General features: G+C 40.4%; 1 protein-coding gene across 2 annotated transcripts in view; it reads right to left on the reverse strand.

The window, feature by feature from the left end:
* Positions 1-2,309: 2,309 nt before the first annotated feature.
* LOC140353860 (ephrin type-B receptor 1-like) overlaps positions 2,310-23,212 on the reverse strand; it is a 179,986-nt gene continuing 159,083 nt past the window's right edge. For both annotated transcript variants that reach the window (XM_072438619.1, XM_072438617.1), the window contains exons 15-20: positions 21,886-21,953; positions 20,529-20,676; positions 19,102-19,251; positions 7,800-7,996; positions 6,955-7,113; positions 2,310-2,579 (exon numbers count right to left, since the gene is read on the reverse strand). In XM_072438619.1, the coding sequence (XP_072294720.1) occupies positions 2,468-2,579; positions 6,955-7,113; positions 7,800-7,996; positions 19,102-19,251; positions 20,529-20,676; positions 21,886-21,953 (834 nt within the window). In that variant the 3' untranslated portion in view covers positions 2,310-2,467. The remainder of the gene's footprint in view (positions 2,580-6,954; positions 7,114-7,799; positions 7,997-19,101; positions 19,252-20,528; positions 20,677-21,885; positions 21,954-23,212) is intronic.

Consider the following 23,212-nt stretch of genomic DNA (forward strand, 5'->3'; position numbering starts at 1 on the left):
GATCAGTGCTTTTGGATAATTGTTTTGTTTGATGAAGCAAGATAGAAAATAAATATTGCCGGCGTTTTTTCGGCTCATCTTGTTTGCAAAAAGCCTGTTTGAATGTCTGGCTCGTGTCCATTCAATATAGACTTAATTGGCCGCGTAACAAAGCAGATTTCGGGTAAGTCAGAACGATATGTCAAATGCAGATGAAACAGAATGCAATGTTTCGTAAATCTGGTAACTTCATATCTGCGTTTATCGATGTGGATGGAGGTAATTGACGAGCATCCTGTTCGCATCGATGCTTCTGCCAAGTGCCAAAATCGTCTAAGTTTGATCTTATAGCATAAATCGAACAGTCACTATGTTTACGTGCAGGAAAACCGACATGTGGCCAAGTCCAATTCAATCCCAACGTATGTAAACCCGGGAAGTACGCCTGAGGTGCCGTATCTAGTCGGATTCATTTATTTTATACCATTTTACAGTCGGAGGAGTACAGTAGGAGAGGAATCCAACTGCACTCCCTGTGTGTTTGGACACGTACTCACTCATTTTAGATCATTTTAGAGATGATAAACTGATAAACTGCGGTCCCTCCTCTGCGGACCAACGCGCGCGGTTCTGTTTTCATCCGCTGCGTTAAAAATTAAAGCAAAAACCGCTGCGGTCCTCAATGTGTTTGGTTGCGCTGCGGCGGGTAAATAACTTGTGGGTAACTCACTTCCTCGCGTCTGAAAACCAAATGCTCAATGCAACTGTCGCTTGTCCGTGCGTGCCAAAAGTCTGGTTATGCATGAACTGAGCCGTTTTGAGCAATTATAGCTGCTAGGATTTGGCGCTAGCGCTAAATTACTGGATGTCCTTAAACGTTCCTCAGCTGCTGTTTGCGCTTATTTCGGTTCTTTTAGCTGCATGTAGATGGGGACAAGAGTGGTCTGACCGCTTTGGGGTAAAAGACTAATCGAGTTCGGCTGTTCGGAGTTCTCTGCATGTAAACGTAGTGAAGTCGTGTGCATTTTCAAGACTAAAAATGTACAAACCAGTTTTTTTCAAATGATCTGATTAAGATACTGCCGTTCTAAAATACGTATTTAATAATATTTGTGTCCATGCTTTGTGATGTGCTATAAATATTGAATTCTGATTCTAAAGATTATATTTAAAAATAACATCATTTCATACACTGTATTGTTGTGTGGTTATTGTTGGTAGTTGTTTGTAAGTTATTTTGAGACATTGTTGAACTGTAAGTTGCACTAACTTTTCTGGTGAAGAGTCTGCCAACTGCTTGTCTCCATTTTATTGGTTTGTCGGGAATGTTCCACAGAATGGCGTCAAACATATCAATCTCCATGGAAACAAGCAGGCGACAACAGGTAAGATTTTGGAGAATGCATGTTTTTCAAGATATCTTTATCAATTAAAGGGCCTGTACCTGATTTTTTTTGCATGTTATAAAGCAAAATCTGTTTGGCCCCAATGCAGATATATTGTACGAGCATCTATTCGAGTAAAAATGAGAGCACAGTACTTTCTCTGCATCTTATGATTGTGTTTTATTCTCTTCAAAGCAGGAGGTGCGTCGATAGCTAACGCCTAGTAGCTTTAATGTGAGGACTTGTGAAAAACGCTTTTGAACTCATCGCTGTGAATATTTAGGATGCTGAGACTGCATTAGTGAGCAATACTACTTTACTTTTCCTGTTTTAAGTCAGTAAAAATCAGGTACAGCTCCTTTAAAACACTAGAACATTCCACGCAAAGCAGGTGACATACACTCCACCAGAAAAGTTTTCAAGTGCACCTTCAAAACACACCGAGCATGATCCACTTCCTGTGAAGTGTTTTGAACTCTGAAAGAAAAAGGAAAAAATATGTTAAAGCCGTCTTGCTCTTTACTCCACGGCACTTCAATGTTTGTTCCAGCGACGAGATGAAGATAATCACATGGAGGTCGCAAACACTCCGGCGACAAACGCTCGAGAAGGAAACATCCCATAATGTATGTACAGGCTCTTCAATGTGAAGAAAGTGCCAGCCAATTGTTGGGCCTCTTTCAGAGTTCAGCCGTAGCAATTTTCCCCAACACAAAGAAACAGTCTCAACAAGATGTGCTTACGATCAGACCTGCATGGATCCACAGAGCAAGTTGTGTCTTTATACAGTGATTTTTTAAAAAAGCTGATTTTTGTTTGAGTCTTGTAAACTGCACAGTGGAGTTAATCGATAAAAGTGTTTGAAACAGGTGTTAGATTCAAGCTTCCCCCTATAATCAAGCAAAAAACACATTTTCTTGACGTTTTTGAGCAGCGAGCTTGATTTCGAAGTCGTTTAAAAAGCCGAAATGGACAATGACGGTTATAAGATGCAGTGGTGAAGTGACCGTACAAGAAATGGCCACAGTGATTGTGTTTAAGACTCTTAAAATTGTTGTGGACTTGAAGGTAAAGGAGGTCATAGTTCCGTCTCCTTTTGGTGTTCAGACGGACTCAGTTGGCGATTGGTCGTCCTGGTGCGAACTCATGGACTGGACACTGGTCAGGATTTTCTTCTGGTGTCCGGCGAGCAACACGCCGATCCTCTGCAGATCCCTAAAGAGACAACGATGTCAGTATTAGAAAAAACACTTTGTTGTATAATAAAATATTGAATTGTTGCCCTTTCTCTTAATAAAAATCCATTTGCAATTGCACATATTACTCAAATTAGGGAAGGTTTTTGTGATATTTTGGCAGTGAATAGGGTTAATCTAATACTTTCTTAAAGATTTAACTTGGGAATAATGGTTTGACACTGACAAAATACACTTAAAATATATTCTATAGTCTGCTCTGTAAGGCTAATATGAAATGAAAAGGTTTATGTTATTTTCTATATATTGAATAACAAAATGCATTGGAATTTCATGTCCATAAGGCTTTGAATTCAGAACACAATTACTTTACTCTATTTTTCAGCTCAACAGATGATTCAGCCTTAATTCAGTGGTCATCAGGTATTCAAGTGAGTAAAGTAGCAATTCATAATAAATTAACATGATTTTACAGTATCATGACACATCCCAATATCAAAGTCCGTTGCGATATATATATTACTGCATCAATATTTTGAGTGCCGCCTTCTGGTCAGAGTTAGCTCCAAACTCCCACTAATATAAGACATCATGGGATCTATTTGAAAATACTGACGCACACATTTAACATTAAACATGTTTATGAAACCACTGAGCCACTTTTACGCTATGAAACACTGAAGATGTCAACTGAGAATGCGTCCACACACCCCACATTAAACCAGGCACTGAACTGGGACTAAACCAGGACTAGACCAGGACTAAACCAGGACTAGACCAGGACTAGACCAGAACTAAACCAGGACAAGACCAGGACTAAACCAGGACAAGACCAGGACTAAACCAGGACAAGACCAGGACTAAACCAGGACTAGACCAGGACTAAACCAGGACTAGACCAGGACTAGACCAGAACTAAACCAGGACAAGACCAGGACTAAACCAGGACAAGACCAGGACTAAACCAGGACAAGACCAGGACTAAACCAGGACTAGACCAGGACTAAACCAGGACTAGACCAGAACTAGACCAGGACTAGACCAGGACTAGACCAGGACTAAACCAGGACTAGACCAGAACTAAACCAGGACAAGACCAGGACTAAACCAGGACTAGACCAGGACTAAACCAGGACTAAACCAGGACAAGACCAGGACTAAACTAGGACTAAACTAGGACAAGACCAGGACTAAACCAGGACTAGACCAGGACTAGACCAGGACTAAACCAGGACTAGACCAGAACTAAACCAGGACAAGACCAGGACTAAACCAGGACAAGACCAGGACTAAACCAGGACTAGACCAGAACTAAACCAGGACAAGACCAGGACTAAACCAGAACTAAACCAGGACTAGACAAGGACTAGACCAGAACTAAACCAGGACAAGACCAGGACTAAACCAGGACTAAACCAGGACTAAACCAGGACTAGACCAGGACAAGACCAGGACTAAACCAGGACTAAACCAGGACTAGACCAGGACAAGACCAGGACTAAACCAGAACTAAACCAGGACTAAACCAGGACTAAACCAGGACTAGACCAGAACTAAACCAGGACAAGACCAGGACTAAACCAGGACTAGACCAGGACTAGACCAGGACTAGACCAGGACTAGACCAGGACTAAACCAGGACTAAACCAGGACTAAACCAGGACAAGACCGGGACTATACCAGGACTAGACCGGGACTAAACCAGAACTAAACCAGGACTAGATCAGGACTAGATCAGGACTAGACCAGGAATAAACCAGGACTAGACCAGGACTAGACCAGGACTAGACCAGGACTAAACCAGGACTAAACCAGGACTAAACCAGGACTAAACCAGGACTAGACCAGGACTAGACCAGGACTAGACCAGGACTAGACCAGGACTAGACCTGGACTAGACCAGGACTAAACCAGGACTAGACCAGGACTAAACCAGGACAAGAACAGGACTAAACAACGACTAGACCAGGACTAGACCAGGACTAAACCAGGACAAGACCAGGACTAGACCAGGACTAGACCAGGACTAGACCAGGACTAGACCAGGACTAGACCAGGACTAAACCAGGACTAGACCAGGACTAGACCAGGACTAGACCAGGACTAGACCTGGACTAGACCAGGACTAAACCAGGACTAGACCAGGACTAAACCAGGACAAGAACAGGACTAAACAACGACTAGACCAGGACTAGACCAGGACTAGACCAGGACTAGACCAGGACTAGACCAGGACTAGACCAGGACTAAACCAGGACTAAACCAGGACTAGACCAGGACTAGACCAGGACTAGACCAGGACTAGACCTGGACTAGACCAGGACTAAACCAGGACTAGACCAGGACTAAACCAGGACAAGAACAGGACTAAACAACGACTAGACCAGGACTAGACCAGGACTAAACCAGGACTAGACCAGGACTAGACCAGGACTTAACCAGGACTAAACCAGGACAAGAACAGGACTAAACAACGACTAGACCAGGACTAGACCAGGACTAAACCAGGACTAGACCAGGACTAGACCAGGACTTAACCAGGACTAGACCAGGACTAAACCAGGACAAGAACAGGACTAAACAACGACTAGACCAGGACTAGACCAGGACTAAACCAGGACTAGACCAGGACTAGACCAGGACTTAACCAGGACTAAACCAGGACTAGACCAGGACTAAACCAGGACAAGACCAGGACTAGACCTGCACTAGACCAGGACTAAACCAGGACTAGACCAGGACTAAACCAGGACTAGACCAGGACTTTTGCCTCCAACACACTGTGACAGAAATGTACTTAAGTCTGACCCTGGAAATGCCATAATAACCACGTTGCTATTTTTTTAATGGCAGTTGTTTGCAAAGAGTAACTCAATCATCAATTCCATAATCGTACTGCGTTTCATCATATAGTTCTGAATCATAACGCTATTTACGACCGGACTGAATGTTTCGAAAGCTTAATAAGAAAAATGTATCCACTGTTCCTAATGCGTTTATGACAACCAAATTATTTTCAACACGGCAACATAACACAATTGAAGAACTGTCGAGTGCCGATGCCTTTCCGTTCGCACTGTTCCGAGCCGAGTTCACAGCGCGCTTCAAGCCTGCACCTGACATTACGCAGGAAAGTTCCCTCATAGAAAGTTAGTCGAGGCAAGCGTGAGACTCTCTGCTCTTTTCACCGCGGCTCAAGTTAAAGCGCTTTTAATGAATCCCATTGGGCCAACATATACTCTTTATCTGACCTATGGAAATGAGGAGGGAAGAGCTGACCACACGGCGACGGGATTAGTAATGGCTCTCAGGTGGACCCGCTGAAGCTAAATGTGGGAGGTGGACTTCATGTAAAGTGCCCTAGAAAACCCAGGCAAGGTAATAGGATAGAAAAGACTATTTAACACATGGGCACACATTTCGTCTGTCTGCGTGTCCTAGTATGTTGATAACTGTGATGGTTGGGTCAGGATCAGCTCTGGACAGTGAATGATTAATGGTTGTTGAGTTGACGGTAAGATATATCACAATCGAATCAAAGGTTCAATAGTTGCAATAGTTATCCAAGAACTGCCATTATTTAGCTAAAATAAAGGGGGGAAATACTTGCCAACTCTGCAGTTTAGATGTGATTCTTGTATTAGTTTAGCTATTCAGATTTTCTTCTTTGGTGTTTTATGGCGGTTAAAGTGTTACATTACCGCCACCTACTGTAGTTGTACGTCTTAGACTTTGTACTTTTATTCTTTAGACTTTATTCTTTAGACTGTTGAAACTTTCATCTTCGGTTGATGCTTCAGGACGTGTTTAAAATGTGAACTTTGAACAGAGTTATACAATCAAAATAAAAAGTGCAAATTGGAATTTTTATCAGCGAAAAATGCTGTTCGATATTTCTACAAAATTGTTCCGCACTAGTTGTCGTAAAGGCCATAAGATTTATAGCCACACTTTTGTCAGTTCATCCTCACATTGATAAGAGTCAGTATACAAAGAAGACTAAAAACAAAACCAAAAATGTATTCACAATCCACAATGCAAATCTTGGAGGGGAAAAACGTCATTTGGAAGTGGTCCAACAAAACCCCAAAACAACCACAGTATGCATTGTTTTTTACTTTAGCCTGAAGTAAATCATGGTCAAACTTGCATAAAATACTCTGCCAGCATTTTCAAATTTCCATTTTCAGTGCCTAATTTACGTTGGGAGCTGAAAAAATCTGGAAGTTCTCATTGTGGGGGACTCGGGAGCACAGACACCGCGCACAAACGGCGCAGCAGTCAGATAGCAGCTGTCCGCTCCACTCTGCCAAACTAACAAGACGCCAAGTTGGCAGGTAATCGCAGCGACACAGGCAGGAGGAGGCAGACGCACTAAAGCGATGGAGACTTACTCTGCCGTGATCTGAGTAACAAGCGGCAGGGAGGTGAAGCCCGAGCCCAGGAAGGAGTCGCGATACTGGGTCATCTTCAGCGCGGCGAGCCAGTCCTCCACGGAGCTGACCCGACTCAGGTCGGGTCCTCCGCGGTCCAGTAAGGGATGGATGCAAGGACTGTGGACGGACAAGGGTGCAAAGAGAGGGATTCATTGTTAAATATGTATGGAAGTAAAAAGGTGAAATCCCCAAATGACTCGATAACACTTTATAATAACTACACTTTTATATGAGTCTTGATAAAGCATGAACAAATACTTTATTACTAGTGAACACATTGTTTAATGATTTAAACTTAGTAACTATGTAATTACTGCCATAAACCTCACTTTTAACCCTAAACTCTTAATTAAGTAGTTACTAAACCACAATCTTTATTAATAAAGTTTTTTATTTATTTTTGAAAATAAAGGGATTTAAAAAGACAAATTCTACAATTTTTTTTAGAATTAAAAATAAATAACAGTTTTCAAGTCTTTGTTCATGGTTATAAAGACTGATTAATCTGTAGTTGTGATAAAGTGGTACCAATTACTAAAGTAAAGGTGAGAGGGATGAGAGTAACTCTATTTTTGCGTATATTACACTTTAAATTATTTTGTAAATGAATACTGCATAATGTAAGACTGCAACTCAAGTAATAATGAATACAGATATGGAGTTGAAGTCGGTAGTAGTGCTCAAGTATTTAATAATTGACCCCATAAAATGACTGTTCCATTCGTTGAACAATACATACATACATACAGTAAATATCGTGATATCTGCATGGCTTTTACATAGCAGTTATTCATATTTCTAACCCTGGAGGGATATTGTTGATGCCTGTTTTGAGCGAGGCGGGGTTGCGGATCATCTTGTCCAACATGCTGACAATATCGGTGAACTTTGGCCGTGCGTTCCTGTCCTTCTGCCAGCAGTCGAGCATCAGCTGGTGCAGCACCACGGGGCAGTCCATGGGTGCGGGCAGCCGGAAGTCCTGCTCTATGGCATTTATCACCTGGGACACAGCGAGGGAGCAGAACAGGCAAAACAAATGAAAACACTGGTCTTCGCAAAAACAAGCAAAGAACTGGAAAATATTGTGATGAACTTGTGATTCAGATTGATCAATAATTTACACAAATAAAACAAGTACAAGAGTTGAATTAAAATCAGAAAGGCAACTGAATCCATGTAATGCTCTTTTTGGTTCAACCACCATTTTTATATAGCATATTATTATAGCAAGTGCTCCTGAGACAACTATTTACATTTAAAAAGGCATAGAGTCTTTATGGCTGAGGCTAAACACAGTCCTTTACTGTGAAGAGTACAGTGTGTGAGTAGTGTATGTGGTTGTCTGCTTTTTATTTGAATGTTTTTTTCTTTTGCTGGAAACTGCTAAAAAACATATTTTGACCCCTTTTTTCCCTTGTCAGGACTGACTAAATGTATTGAGGCGAAAAAATGCAATTTAAATGTACAATATACAATCTAATCTATAATTTTCCATCTATTATGAGCTGACATTTTATTTAACATTCAAAAGTAGTAAGCCCAACCACAAAACATCAGTGCGACTAATTGCCAAATCTAACCATCCATGAAGTAAACTTCCTTGAATCCACTTTCAAACAGTCAATTACAGTATTTAAACAGAATAAACTGACTCAGTATTGTAAACTGATCCATTATATTCTCTGCATATAATGGTCTTGAAGTAAAGATGACCTGAAGCTCAAAATAATTATAATATTCAAAATAATTTTCAAAGCGCTATAGTCATTATACTCCAAAATAACACTGAGATTCATATTATCCTCATGGAAGGAATAACAGAGCTTAATATAGTGTAAAGTGATTACAAACTTGTGTCTCAAGTGATAAACACCTCTGCTACACACAAATACTGAAAACAATACTATAAGCAAGTTACACCAGAGCAGGAAACTAAATTATATATTAGTATAACAACGACAGAAATAAAGTCCCATTCTGTCTTGTTGGTCTGTGCCGCCCAAAATAGATGAAAGATGAGACAAATCCGATGCGGAGTCCATCTGTTTGGCTCCAAGTTTAGGAGAAAGTTTCCCTTCAAAGAGTTTCTCAGCTCAAACGCACTCTCCACTGTAAAACTGCCTTTGAATCAGGCACAAGACAGGTGTTTTATTTTACAGTGAAACTTGCCTCGTTCAGCTCTAATTTAAAACCATAGAAAGAGAAAGTGGCATTAGTTAACGGGATTGAGTTTCCACGTGAAGGGGGGGCTGGACGCAGAATGCAGTATCCAGCAGTGAGACTCTTCTGTGTTTCGACTCTTGCTGCGTCTGAGCCCGCTAGTCTTACACCGATCCACTCACCGGGGCTTTAGATTTCATTAGGTCTGTGCAGGTGTATCAGGTTCAATCAAAACTGTCTGCAAGATTCTCACACGCTATCCGATGGAGAGCCACAACCTGCACAAGTGGCATATTGCAGCCGTGGAGCGGTACAATGCAGACACGTTGGACCTAAGACCCACCGTGAATGTCTTTTTAGCCTCGTAAGTGCAGAGAAAGGTCAGTTTATTCATAACCGCAACATTCAAATCGGTATGAATCAGAATCTCTTAAATAAAGCACAGTAATGGTCACTTGCTCTTATATGCATTAGTCTGCTCCTTCTTTGGGGACAACTATACAATCTTGATATAGATAGATAACCCATGGCTTCAGAAAATGGTTTATTTTAAATGTGTATGGTTTCTAAATAGGACAAAATCTGCCTGGTGCGTTTCAGACAACTGGTAACAGGGTCTCCTCTCGCCTATGACTTCAACTTGACTAGCTTAGACTAACGATCACGAGAATCATACTTTACATACAAGATAAGCTGTGACATATTATTACAGTATTATTACAGTGGTAATCAGCATAACAAAGTGGATCTGGATTGTTAACCACCCCATAAACGATCGACGCATTTGTTGCAGGTCAAATCAGACAATATTGTATTATTTAACATGATAGAAACATTCATGGATTATTCATATTGTTTACATCTAATTAATTCAGCCGGATCACTCTAAGGTTAGCTCAGGTTAACTAAAATTTTTAAAAATCTATAGTGTCCAAACCTGGGATCTTATTCGGGGATAAAGGCTCTTAACAATAGCCTAAAATATATATATATATATATATATATATATATATATATATATATATATATATATATATATAAACTATGTCATTGTTATTAACTGTCTCATTGATATCAACAAAGGAACCGACAGACAAAGCCCCATTTGCATCGCGCTGGTGAAGCTTAACCCCATTTCCTTGTCCCAGAAGTATTTAGTCTCTTCCTGTCCTTATCCAGTGTCCTCTCTCAGGTGTTGTCCCACGAGTGTCTCTAATGTTCTCCATCCTGACCTGCACACCTGCTCCTGTCCCCCTCGCTCTCTCCCCCGCCCCCTTCTCCTACCACCTGGCACTCTGTCACAACCGCTACGTTTACAACAACAACACAGAATGTGCTCTTTTTTACCATTTTTTTTTTTCTTTTCCAGAGAATCAGTCAGACTACACTCGTCCTAGTCTCCATGCAGGTCAAAAAGCAGAAGAGGCACAGGCGTGGGCTGAGAGACATTTAGTAACATCGTAGCTTTGGTAGTTTTTACTTTCCCTTTTAAAGCAGACAATAAAAAATAAATCAAAAAATGAAACAGCAGAAGCAAGTCTGCGGTGGAAAGGCCACTCCACCCACTTCCTGTGCTGTTTTGTTATCTCTGACTTGTCTTGGCTCTTCCGACATTTGGCCGGCTGCCTTTTCGATGTCTTGTCGCCGCCTGTTGACCTAGTTATTTCACTTTTTTGCCGAGCTTCCCCTGCCTGTAAAAGCTATCGTCCATACATTTGTAGTACCTGCGCAACATTGCTTTTAAAACACCACTTTACAGTATGATGTTACAAATTGGTGGTCGTAAATATACAGTATTAAAGGCAGTGCTGGGGATTTGCTGAACTCTAGTTGACCCTGGCACATTGCTACAGCTTTGGCGCGGCATAAATTCTCTCAAAGCATTCCTGTCAATCAAAACAGCAGCACGAGCAGCAAAACATCACAGGTTCTTTTTCCCCCATGTTTAATTCATGGTGAAGCCTGCACCTGTGGCGTCTCCATAGACAATTTCCCCGTTACATGCTCTTTGAAATTTGCAGGGTTGTGAAGGCGGCCATTTTTTTTCACTTCATCGCCCCTTTTTTTCCACACTTTGCATGTCTGTTTGTGTGTGGCTGTAGTTTAAACTCGTGGGTGTTCGTACATAGTTAATGCCCCTGCAGACCCTCGTTAGCCTTGGCAGGAGAAACACGCACTTTTCCCCCATCATTATTATACACACGCGGTGCCATTAAAAAACTGCCAGCGTCATTAGACTGGCTCTCTGTCATTACTGTTGCATAGGCTGCTCCAGGTGCTCGGAAAACTAAAGCAGGGGCTAAAGGGAGGACTGTCTGAGAGAGAGAAGGAAGAGTGTGAGAAAGTTTAGCTTTGGTCAATACATAATGTTGAGAAATTGAAGAATTGTGGTGGGAATAATGGATGGATCAGTTTATGTCAACATTGGAAGTAAACAAAGCCTGGATCATATCAAACTAATTAGTAAAGGGCGTGTACCTTCCATTTTTACTTCTAGGAAAATTATTTTTACTCCAGCCTGCATTATTTTAAAAGTAAAAATGGTACATGATATTGCGTATACATTTTTTTGCAGGGTTTTGGTGGTCTGATATACAGTTATCCTTCAGTCTACAATAGCCTCATAAGACCCTGGCAAAAACAAACATGTTTGATTTATAACTCCTCCCTTTTGGTGCAGGATGAATTTGAGCTCAAGCCAGATTGAAAATGACTTTCAGATGGAAGTCGAAACGTCATGATTTCTATAAACCAGGGGTGCTCATTGCGTCGATCGCAATCTACCAGTCGATCTCAGAAGGAGTGGCAGTTGACATCAAAGGAAAGTTTATTGTCTGATGCTAAGTGACAGTAGATACACGCTGAGCGACCAGTCCACACATGGAGGTCCATCAGCGCGAGGAACCTACAGTTGTTATTTTGTCCACTTTCTAAGTGAGTTTGGGCAGGAGCCCCCCCGCAGCTTCTCAGCGCGAGCCGACAACACAAGACAACAGCGGAGCCGTAGAACGCTCACATGAGGGAGTCGAGAGAGGAGAGAGTCAGGCCGATGAGCAGGAGGAGGAGACAGGTAGAGCTAGAGCGTAATCTTACCTGTTCACGATGTTTCTGTCCTTCACAGAGCAGTTTGTTGCTGACGTGAACCAAAAGGAAAGTTCACTTTCTCTACGTCTCAAGCCTCTCAGCGTTACCATGGAGCTTGTCTTATTATAATAACTAAAATTATAGTCAAAAAGAGCTTCAAGTGAGGTGATTATAAGCTCAACCTTCTATTATTTAGTCTAGTTATAATATTAGTCAAAATAGTAATCTGTATTGATATGTCAAGTCAATTAACAGATTTTCTCTCTCCTGCTTTATATTACAAGTCTATAGACAATAGAATGTGATTAGGCCTATATTGTGTTTCTATAGCTGTTTATATATAAACATATACGGTAAATATATATATATACATACACATACAATCAATCTATAGGTAGATCTGAAAGTAGCTTGCATGCTGAGCTCCCCTTCTAAAAACAATGCCCAAATGACTACCTTGTTGGAAAAGTGGAAAAAAATGACCTGAAACATTTCCAGACAGATGTTTCTCTGTCATGGTTTGATATGTTCAACAGTTAATTCAGAAACATAATCTTCACACTTGGTTATAAATTGAGTACAGTGCCTTTTAAAAGTCAGTCCAGTAGTTGAGTTGATAAATGGGACTAATTTACAACTTAATCAGGACTTTAGAATATCTGACTGTTCATGTAAGCTCAATCTGAACTGCAATTCAAGCCACAACAGCAGCAAAACAACAAGCTGTTGAAAAGTTCTACATGTTGTGCATAGAGTATGAAAGCCATGTACAAGTTGCTGCATCCATCTGTATATATTTGTTTTTTTTTTGGGATTGGGGAGAGCAGTCAGAAGTTGAAAAGTTGTCTATACTCTCATCTCTGCAGCAGCTCCTTTACAAGGCGTTTTATAGACTCAGCAAGAAATACACAGTATCTCAGCTGTGGGTGCTGAGTGAGCCCTGGGCACCCTTCCAGGAGGGTCATGCCCGGAATATCTCCCAAACAAACACCCTTGTTGTTACACCATAGTGAACAGTGACAGGAAGAGACAGTATGATTAGTTTCAGAAGTAAAAAGTACAGTGTATCTATATAAGCGTGGCCGATAATGATATTAAGATGCTGTTTCAACAATGCATCAGGAATGTGCTCAAACGTGCCTCTAAATGTTCTGATTGAGGTTCAAGTATCGTACAAAACATTAATGAACCAGAAAATGAACCAGACAATTCAGAAATATCACTTTATACCCTTGTTTGAAACATTACTTTTGAGGTAATTTTAATTATTTTAATTATAAACAATGTATATGATATTCAAATTTTTTGCATAGCTACAAAACAACTATTGTAATACATTTTTCGATACATGTCTTGCCTTAAATTCTATATAAATGGAGTTAAAAAAAATTGTCTGTAATGTCTATGTCTCTGTGCTGGCCCTGCGACAAGTTGGCCACTGTCCAGGGTGTACCCCGCCTAAGGCCCGAAGTCACTGGGATAGGCTCCAGTCACCCGCGACCCCGAAAGGGACCAAGCGGTAGAAAATGGATGGATGGATGGAGTTAAAATGTCAACTGAGGTTTGTATCAATACATGAATTTTGTCGTAGTTGCGTGGTCCTTGCTAAAGAATAGGTTCTTGTTCTTCATAAAACACTGAAGTATTATCAAAACTAAAAAGTCTATTTTCTAACACTATGATACTAGGTCACTGTTACAAACTGTAATGCTATGGACTGTTCATTTAAGTATTGGCATTTGTTTTAATGAGACTGCACATCAATTCATATTAACTACCCCAACTTTAGTGTCACTATAATCACACGCAGAATATAGATATAACAGAAACATTTATGATAACAATACAAAATATAGCCGCAAGCGGCAATGATCGGCCCTCGCCACGCCGCCGCCACACCGCCGCCACGCCGCAAGAGGAGGGGGCGCTAACGCGCCCCAATTGTCCTTTTATCACGCCTACTGCTGAATCTGTGACGCTGTCACATGTTCTCCCCTTTGTTTTACCATCAAAAAGCAATTTTATTTTGAATTCTTGAATGAAAATGTGGATAACTTTTGATGGTCCTGAAGATGAGTCTCACCAAATTTCAGGTTAATAGGGCTGACGCCCTGGGAGGAGTTTGTGAAAGTCTAAAGTGTAAACATGTTCTGGCCCCATTGGAATAACATGGGAGGTTTCGGTCATCGTTACGGCAACGCCATAACAATTATGACATGGGTCTCATTGACTTTTTTGATGGGGATGCTAAAATTGAGTTGTGTGTCAAATTTCATATAATTTCGCAAAACTAAACATTTAACCTCCATATAAAATCTGTAGGGGGCGCTGTGGCGCCAAATGAATTTATTTCACTTCAAGTAGGTTTAGGGCAAAGAGTTTAACAACTGATTCTAATTTGACGCAATTCGGACTTTATCTGCGCAAACGGCAGAAATTTTAAATATGGGAGATTTCTGAAATTTTAGTTACAGTTTGCGGCTTCGCCGCACAGAGACCGTGAGAGGTATCAATGTAATTTGGATAACTTTTGATGTCCCACTCCTCAGTAGCATTTTCACCAAATTTCAGCTTTTTAGGGCCAACGCCCTGGGAGGAGTTCGTAAAAGTACGACGTTTGGAAAGACTCCGAAGTCATGATTAGCCATTTTTGAAGCAATATGGCCGACATTTGGTTCGGGGGACGGCGTTGCCGTAATAATATTTTTTACTTCTCTTGTCACCATCTACCTCTGCGCCAAATTTCATGATTCTACGATCAGATTTTTTTTGGGTCATTTCCCATCTCTCAATGCATTTTTGGTACATTTGGTGGCGCTGACGCGCCAATTTTTTTATTTTAGAAAAGGGAAATAGCCAGAATGTAGAGAGGCACGATTTTTAGAGGTGTGCAAATTTTTGTGACTTTTCGTCAATGTTCACTGGGTGAAAAATAGGGGGGTTGGTCCCGAGAAGAAGAAGAAGAAGAAGAAGAAGAAAGAAAGAAAGAAAGAATAATATTCCGATGCGAAAACAATGTTTCCCATTTTTCAAATATCATAAACTATACATTTTCGGAAAGCGCTCGCGCTTTCCTACCTCATGGTGTGGGTCCCTGGTCACTGACGGGTACTTTCGATAATTTTGAGTGGGCTCCGCCCACTTTGTGTTTTTGGCCCTCTATACAGTAATAATGTTCAATTTTTGCATTACATGCTTATATGCACGGAACATGCAAGAGATGGGGAACGTATTCGTGAGCTACTTAGCGCAAATGAGTGCTTTATATGGGGATGACGACCGCTTCGCGGTCGTCATCCCAATGTAAAGTGCTCGTTTAGTGCGAACTTTTGCACGGGCTTCGCCCGTTTACAACGGTAATGTTCCATTTTCCTACAACTAATTAGTATGCACGGGGCGTGCATGAGTGGAGGAGTGCGTTAGTGAGTGTTTGGAAGTGGGCGAGCGCTTCGCGCTCGATTTCGTGCGCACTACGTGCGCACTTTCGCAGCCGTGCTTCGCACGGCCTTACGAGATTAATAGGCCTCTCGCCAGCTTGTGGCGCTCGGGCCTAATTATATAGATAACTTTTTTTTGCTAATCATTATAAATCAACTCAAATATCACATAGTTTTAGTTGCAAATGTAAAAGACACTGATAGAATGGAAAGGATAAGTAGTGGATTTAAACATCAAATCCAACTGTAGCAGCCTGAAAGGTTTTGGTGGATCAAATTCATCTTTAAGTTTGAGCTTATGCTTGTAAAAACTCCCTGATTCCTCTGTGTCAAGGCTGATGGATATAGTTTGAGAAGGCAGAAAGGGGGATTAAAAGGCGGGTGCTTTGAAGTGGTTTTAGTGCCAGAGCCAGCTGTAATCTGAGCATCACATTTGTTCTGAGAATAAAACATACAATAAGAAATTGTCCAAAATCCCATTGAAGGACCTCCCTTTTCATGTAGGGGCTTCTTCTCTTCACAGGGGAAAACAAAGTATATTCATCAAAGTACCAGACACAGGTCAAATATGGGGCAACCATTGGCTAAGCGGTCAGCGATCCAATCTCAGTTTCAACTAGTCGTTTGATTGGGCCTTTGAGCAAGACACTTCACCTATGAATGGATGAACGTGTGAGTGAGTTGATTGATGGTGGACAGAGCGGCTGAAGGCAAAGTTGATTTAAGTCCGGTCTAAAAACCCACATATTTGCACTGGCTTTTAATACAAGTTATCGTTTACCTCTTGATGCTGTTATTTTGTGTACTGTTTTTACATCGTAGTTTTCTCTTTTTGTAATAATATATATATTTTTTTTTAATGTACAGCACTTTGGGCACCCTGGATATTGTAAATGTGCTATATAAATAAACTTGACCTTGGCAGATAGGTCTTTCTGCCAGTCTACTCTACAGAAAAGCATGTAGCGTCTCACCACCGAGTGTGAAGAGAGAATTACGTTTAATACTTGAAAAGTCTGTGGGTGAGGGACACTAATACATTCATGAGATCATCTAGAAGGTCAGACATGTTGTGGAGGAAGAGCTGGACTGACTGGACTGTGTCGGAGAGGAGAATGTTATCTAAAATAAGGAATATTCTGGACTTTCCCTCCCTCTCGCTCCTCAATGCTCAGCTGCAAGAGCTCGTTCAGCAGACTGTCACTGTCACGCTGCTCCACCGAGAGACACAGGAAGTCATTCCTGCTGTCGCCATCAAACTACTGAACTCTGGGCTGTAAAATCCTCTGGTAGAAACATGGACATATGAAAAGATGTTGTGGAAGAATAGTATATATTTTCTGCTTAAGTTAGTTAAAATGTATTGTGTTTTTACAGGTGTTTAGTGGATCAAAATACAGGTTTATTGTTTTATTTGTACTATGATTTTCTACTGCTGGTTAGCTGCATGTTCATGACTGTGACACAAATATTTTCCTCTTGGGAAGGAATAAAAGTCATTTGAATTCTGAAACTTATCAAGCTTGTATTGTGCAGTATGAATGTATTATTATTATTATTCTTACAACAAATGCAAGTAGAGACAAATCTGCACTAATAGAGCTCGGGATCGTGTGGCCACATGGCGGAGGATTCTGTAAACATATTCTGACACTGCAGTGGCATAATTGTAATGACCCAGCAGCTTATCTGGTACTGTTTACTTTTTCTTACTGCACCTCCAAGAATGTTTTGCACATCTGCCAGTAACATAAAGTTACTGAGCTTACTATAAAATGGTTGCTGCTTTAGTTAAAAATTAAACAAATACGGTAAATAAAACATCAAGAAATATAGAGTTACATTGCACTAATACAATTATAAGCACATTTCTAAACAACTAAAGTATCATGTTAATTTACTGCTAAAGGCCACATAGCATACTGGCACTGATTTGTGTAGAAGATAGCATTTTGAGATCCCCTGTGACCTTTTGACCCCAGGAAGTAATTGGAATTCTGTTGTCAACATTCCCTAAAGAAAAGCGGGGCGGAAAAGTGCGCGCTTCCTCTTGGGCTGATTTGTGAACAAACATTTCTGCAACACTAAATTTATGTCCTCGTTTTACGCGTGTTCCACGACATGCGGGACCCCCCACTGCGGCAGCCAGGAAGGGAAGCAAACAACCCCAGCGCCACAACGCACACGCTGACATCAGAGACAGCCTCCGGGGCCCGGGGCGGGGTAAACGCACACACCATTTGACTGTTGTCAGAATACAAGAGGAAAACGCTCCATCTCTGAAGCAGGCATTTGGGACCATCTGACTTTTCCATTTTTCCCTTTAAGGAACATCTTACAATTAGTTGTCATAACTTTGCAAACAAAACTTTCCATATTTCCAACATGGGTTTAGACGATTATGATTTCAAAAATATACTGAAATGTAAGGATATACTGTATTTTCCGGACTATAAGTCGCACCTTTTTTCATAGTTTTGGCCGGGGTGCTACTTATAAATATATACTACTTATATTTATACTTCTACTCCGGAGCAACTTATGTATTTATTGGCTGGTGCGACTTATACGCCGGTGCGACTTATAGTCCGGAAAATGCGGTATTGTTACTATGGTAATCAAACTAGCAGTTATTTGCACACATATACATGGTTAATTCAATGTTAATTACGTAGTATTTATATGGCCCTTATTAATGTCTAAATATACCGTACATAACCTTATTCTGCTGCTAATTCAACATCTACTACTACTTCCCTACATTAAACTCCTATTTGTATTTGTAAAATGCCATGAGGTACTAGCCCTTAACAGACCCTTATTACCAAAAGCCTATTAGGATCATACACAACATTATGCAAAAATGTTGAATGAGGCAAACAAATTGAAAGTTGTGTTCTTACTAAATAAACAAGATGCACAAATTGCCTATAAACAACAAACTAACTTGTATTATGGGTAGGATCAGCGGCAGCAGGAATCACATTTTTCTCAAACTCAGCTACGGCCACTAGACTACAAAGTCATCACATTGAGTCCACATAGTACATTTTCACTGCAGGAACTGTTGTCGCAAGATTAAAAGTAATCAAACCCAAATCATGGTTTGAATGGCTGCAATTAGTAAATTACAAAAGATGCAGTTATTTCTGTAATATTATGACCCATGCAGATACAGTAAATACATCTTCACTGGATCTTATGTATAAATCACACTAGCCCTGTACATATGATCTAAAATGCATGCTATTCTTACAAAAGCAGCTCACATTTCAACTGAACATGTCTAAAAAAGTGTATTGACCGTTGATTTTCAAACATCACACATCACAATTACACAGATTGTCCTGCCCCGTTGACAAGAACCAATGGAGACCTTGTCCGCCACCGCTGAAACCAGTTTGAGTGACACATTGAAACTTACATCCTGGTTGCTCATGTCCCAGTACGGCCTCTCTCCGTACGACATGACCTCCCACGTGACGATGCCGTAGCTCCACACGTCGGAGGCTGAGGTGAACTTCCTGTACGCGATGGCCTCCGGAGCCGTCCATCTGACCGGGATTTTACCGCCCTGCGAGCATGACCGTAAACGAAAACAGATTAGACACACACCTGCTCCTTCCACCGCCTCCAACCATCACAGGTCAAAGCCAGGTCGGAATCTATATCTTCCGTACAGAGTCATAAAAGACGAGATAGTTTATGGCGTTGATGGCATGGAGGGATATTGCATCAAACACTGATACTAGCGCATGACGGGGGATTAAAGTTTGAGGATGGGAATGTGAAGCAGGTGTTTTATAGTTAAAGGAAATGGATAACATAAGGTAGCACAGCTGTCCTCCTATTGAATAATAAAGACAAAGTGGCAATTTAAATAGAAGGCACAATTGAAAGACTACTCAGTCAAGGACGCGATAATGTTTGGTCTTTTTATCACAGGACATGCAGTGCTTAGTGGCAGGTTATTACTCAAGAATGAAGCTATGCAAGCAGAATTAAAAAGAGAATCACAAACATTATCTTCTGAATTTTTTTCATTAATGAGTTTCAAACGAATTAAAAGTAGTCAAGTAAATATACAGTATACTAGGGATGGGATGAGGCACAATTCCTCGCGATGATATTTCAGTCAGTTTAGTTCACAATTAAATGTTTTTTGTTTTAATTGTGAACCAAGTTTTGGAAGAGAGGTAAAATGTAGCAGCGTTAACCATTCTTCTGTTCATACCAAACGCAAACACATCCCTATTATGTACTGTTCATTAAATAGTGTGTAAAAGTTATCATTGATCACTAAAAATCCTGCTGCTGCTGCTGCTGCTGCTGCTGCTGCTGCTGCTGCTACTGCTTATAGTGTTGCTACAATGAACTTACCCCAGTCTTAAAAACACGCAATGGAGATAATTGAAACGTTAAAGCAAATAGTAATGATGCTCAAATTATATCATTTAATACGATATAAAAAAATAAATCAAAATCAAAATAGAGTTAATGATTTCCGTGTGTTCTGTTCCTAATGTGTAACGACGATACTTCATACTGTATGAATCCTTAACAGTGGGACAAAAGGAGATGAATGAACAGACGTTTCATCATACTTCACAGCCCCGCGCCTCATTTAGAGCTCCAGACTGAGCCGCACCGTTTCATTTGAAGTCTATCTTTTGTGTCCTCAACTGTCCAACAAGCCCTTTGTTGAAAGTAACAGTTGTGTTCTTCTATAATGAATATTTATGACACTATCCGCCCTTTCCCATTATTAAAATCACCATGGCAACCAATATTCAACCTATCATCATTAGGCGGCCGCCGCTATAGCCACTTGAAATCTGTTTGTGCACTGACCAGCGAGCTTGTGTACGTGGGGTCCGAGGTGTCTTCCTCCAGATAACGCGAAAGGCCGAAATCCGACACCTTGCACACCAGGTTACTGTTGACCAGGATGTTTCGGGCAGCCAGGTCGCGGTGCACGTAACTCATCTCGGCCAGGTACCTGCAACAACAAGGTTTACAATGGAAGAGTGTTATCAGCTGCTCTGGGCCGACTCAGGTGTGAAAAAAAATCCAATAGGATTTTGTGTGTTATCGCTCGTGCGTGCCTTGGTAAAACAGAAAAGGATTAAATGCCTGAGTTACACTGCATGAACGTGTGTTATCTTGGCCTGGTACCTGCAATAAAAACAGATAACAACGACCGGTGTGTTGTAGGAAAGTGAGGAGCTGTTTGCTAAAGAGTTCTGCCCCATCTTTCTGTTGATGTTTGACATAAAGCTTTATTTTAAAAGGATGTTACCCGGTGGTCGAGTGGCCCCTTTTGCCCTATGCTGTCCTGTCAAATTAAGCCCACAGACCAGAAACATATTCAAAAACAAATTAATAATAATTATAAAATGTACTTTAAGCTGTGGCGTTTTGATGGGAAAATAAAACCCTCACCTCTTAAACTATCTCTCTAATAATTATTAATGTCCTATTCAAAAGAATCCTCTTTGGCCAATAATTGGTTCGTGACAACTCCAACTTCAGCATAATTCTTCCCATATATTGTATTACCATTGCTTTTCTGCATGTTCAGGCAGTTTCTTGTCTGTACAACAGTGCTAACCTGTGCTAACCTGGCTCATGCCAGATTTATATGTGTAGAATTGTTGATGTTCAACACATCAATCTGAAAAGGCTAGCGCAGAAACCGATTTGAATGAACAAGCCCAGTGATCTTAACTTGTGTTCAATTCCAGAAAATCAAAGACATTTTTTGCATCGACAAAGGCACAAAACTCTTCCACCAGCTTATTTTTCTTTTTCTTAAAACATTCTGCTATCCCTGCTAAAATAGATTGAAGGGAAATCTATCGGTGCCACCATGTAACAAATGATGATGATGATGATGTGCTGCCCGGTGGTGGAGTGGTTAAGACACAGCACACATATGCCAGGCTTCATGTGCAGAAGTGTTGTGAGTTTGAATCCCAACTCTGACAATCTATGCATGTCCTTCTCTCTTTTGAAAAAAATATATACTGTATGCTTACAATTCACAAGTAATTAACTTAGTTAACTTTACATTTTATACTGTTATTTCCACACATTTCATAATATTCACACATCCAACTTTATGCCTCTCACATTTGTTACAATACATTGATTAGACGTAAAGCGCTCTCCCTTTGATGGAAAGAGGATTATAAGATGGTGCACGTACCTCATTCCAGACGCGATGCCCCTCAGCATCCCAACCAGCTGGATCACCGGGAACTGTCCATCATTTTGCTGCAGAGGCACAAACCGTGAAGGGATTATTATTACATTCACATATCAGACGTTTTCACCTTGGTTATGTAGAGACACTGAGGCAGAACACACAAAGTAATTCCAATATTTTGCACAACACTGACTGCAGATTGTTTTTATGTTACAGCGTGAGACTATTTGCATTATTGAAAGCGATGATTCAAATCTACTGTTTGGCCTTGTGTTATATTCATGGACAAGAAACAAATAAGTGCATTAAAGCTGCGGTACTTTAAACCTTTAAAGAAGTAAGTATTTATTTATATACCACAAACCCTTTGGAACAATGTTCGTATTCTTATGCATGTATTTTCGAGTATATGCGCAGCTTTACAACAGCCTTCTCAGATTGACATAGTAGTACAAAGTATTTCACTATCTAAACTACATTAGGTGTCTTTACAACATCGGACAGAAGGTATCTGCTTTTTGGACTGGACTGAAAAGTAAAAAATACTTCCTTGAGGGGTTAATTTTTTAGGATATTCAGTGACATTTTGCCAAAAGGTCTATAGTTCAAGTAGTAGCTTTAAGAAAAGAAGACATTAAAATATATTTATCTACTGAAGAAAATAAGATTTAGTCGCTCATTTTGATTTACTATATTTAACATTTTAACAGTTATCAAAATGTTTGTAAAATACTTTTTTATTCATACATAGTACATTTTAACTGGGTACTTCTACTTTACTTTAATACTTTTACTTGAATAATGTTTTTTAGGTACTACACAGCCAACACCCATTACAAAACATGTTTTAGGTCCGCGTCGGGCTCTTTATTCTGGACTTTTGATCAATAAAAAGTTTCACACTTAGATACCGACAGCGCACTGTGCTGCTTTTATAATATAATCCATGGGGTATAGTTAGTTATACCCCATGGATTATATATAGTTATATATATAGTTATATAGTTGTGCTTTAAATAGGCACAAGATAAGTATGAAGTAATATTGTGCCCTCGAGCTGCTGTTATTGGCCACACACATTTATCTTGTACACTAATATTTTTGGTCTATTTTTATTTCAAAATTACAAAAATGTGTGAGATCGCTGGATCGGTGACTCATAATAACTCAATGCAAATGACTAATTCGGCGGTTCATTTAAAGCCCACTGCAGCCATAGATAAGTAAATTACTTTTTAAAAATCTATTGGTTATCACTTCATTCGCAGTGGGTTTGTGGACAAAGTGATTTGGTCGAGCAAGGCTTGAACCAGAAACCCTTTGGTTA

Source organism: Eucyclogobius newberryi, unplaced genomic scaffold (assembly GCF_026437365.1).
Source record: "Eucyclogobius newberryi isolate DKJ021-1_F unplaced genomic scaffold, fEucNew1.0.hap1 SCAF_9, whole genome shotgun sequence".
Lineage (NCBI taxonomy): Eukaryota > Metazoa > Chordata > Actinopteri > Gobiiformes > Gobiidae > Eucyclogobius > Eucyclogobius newberryi.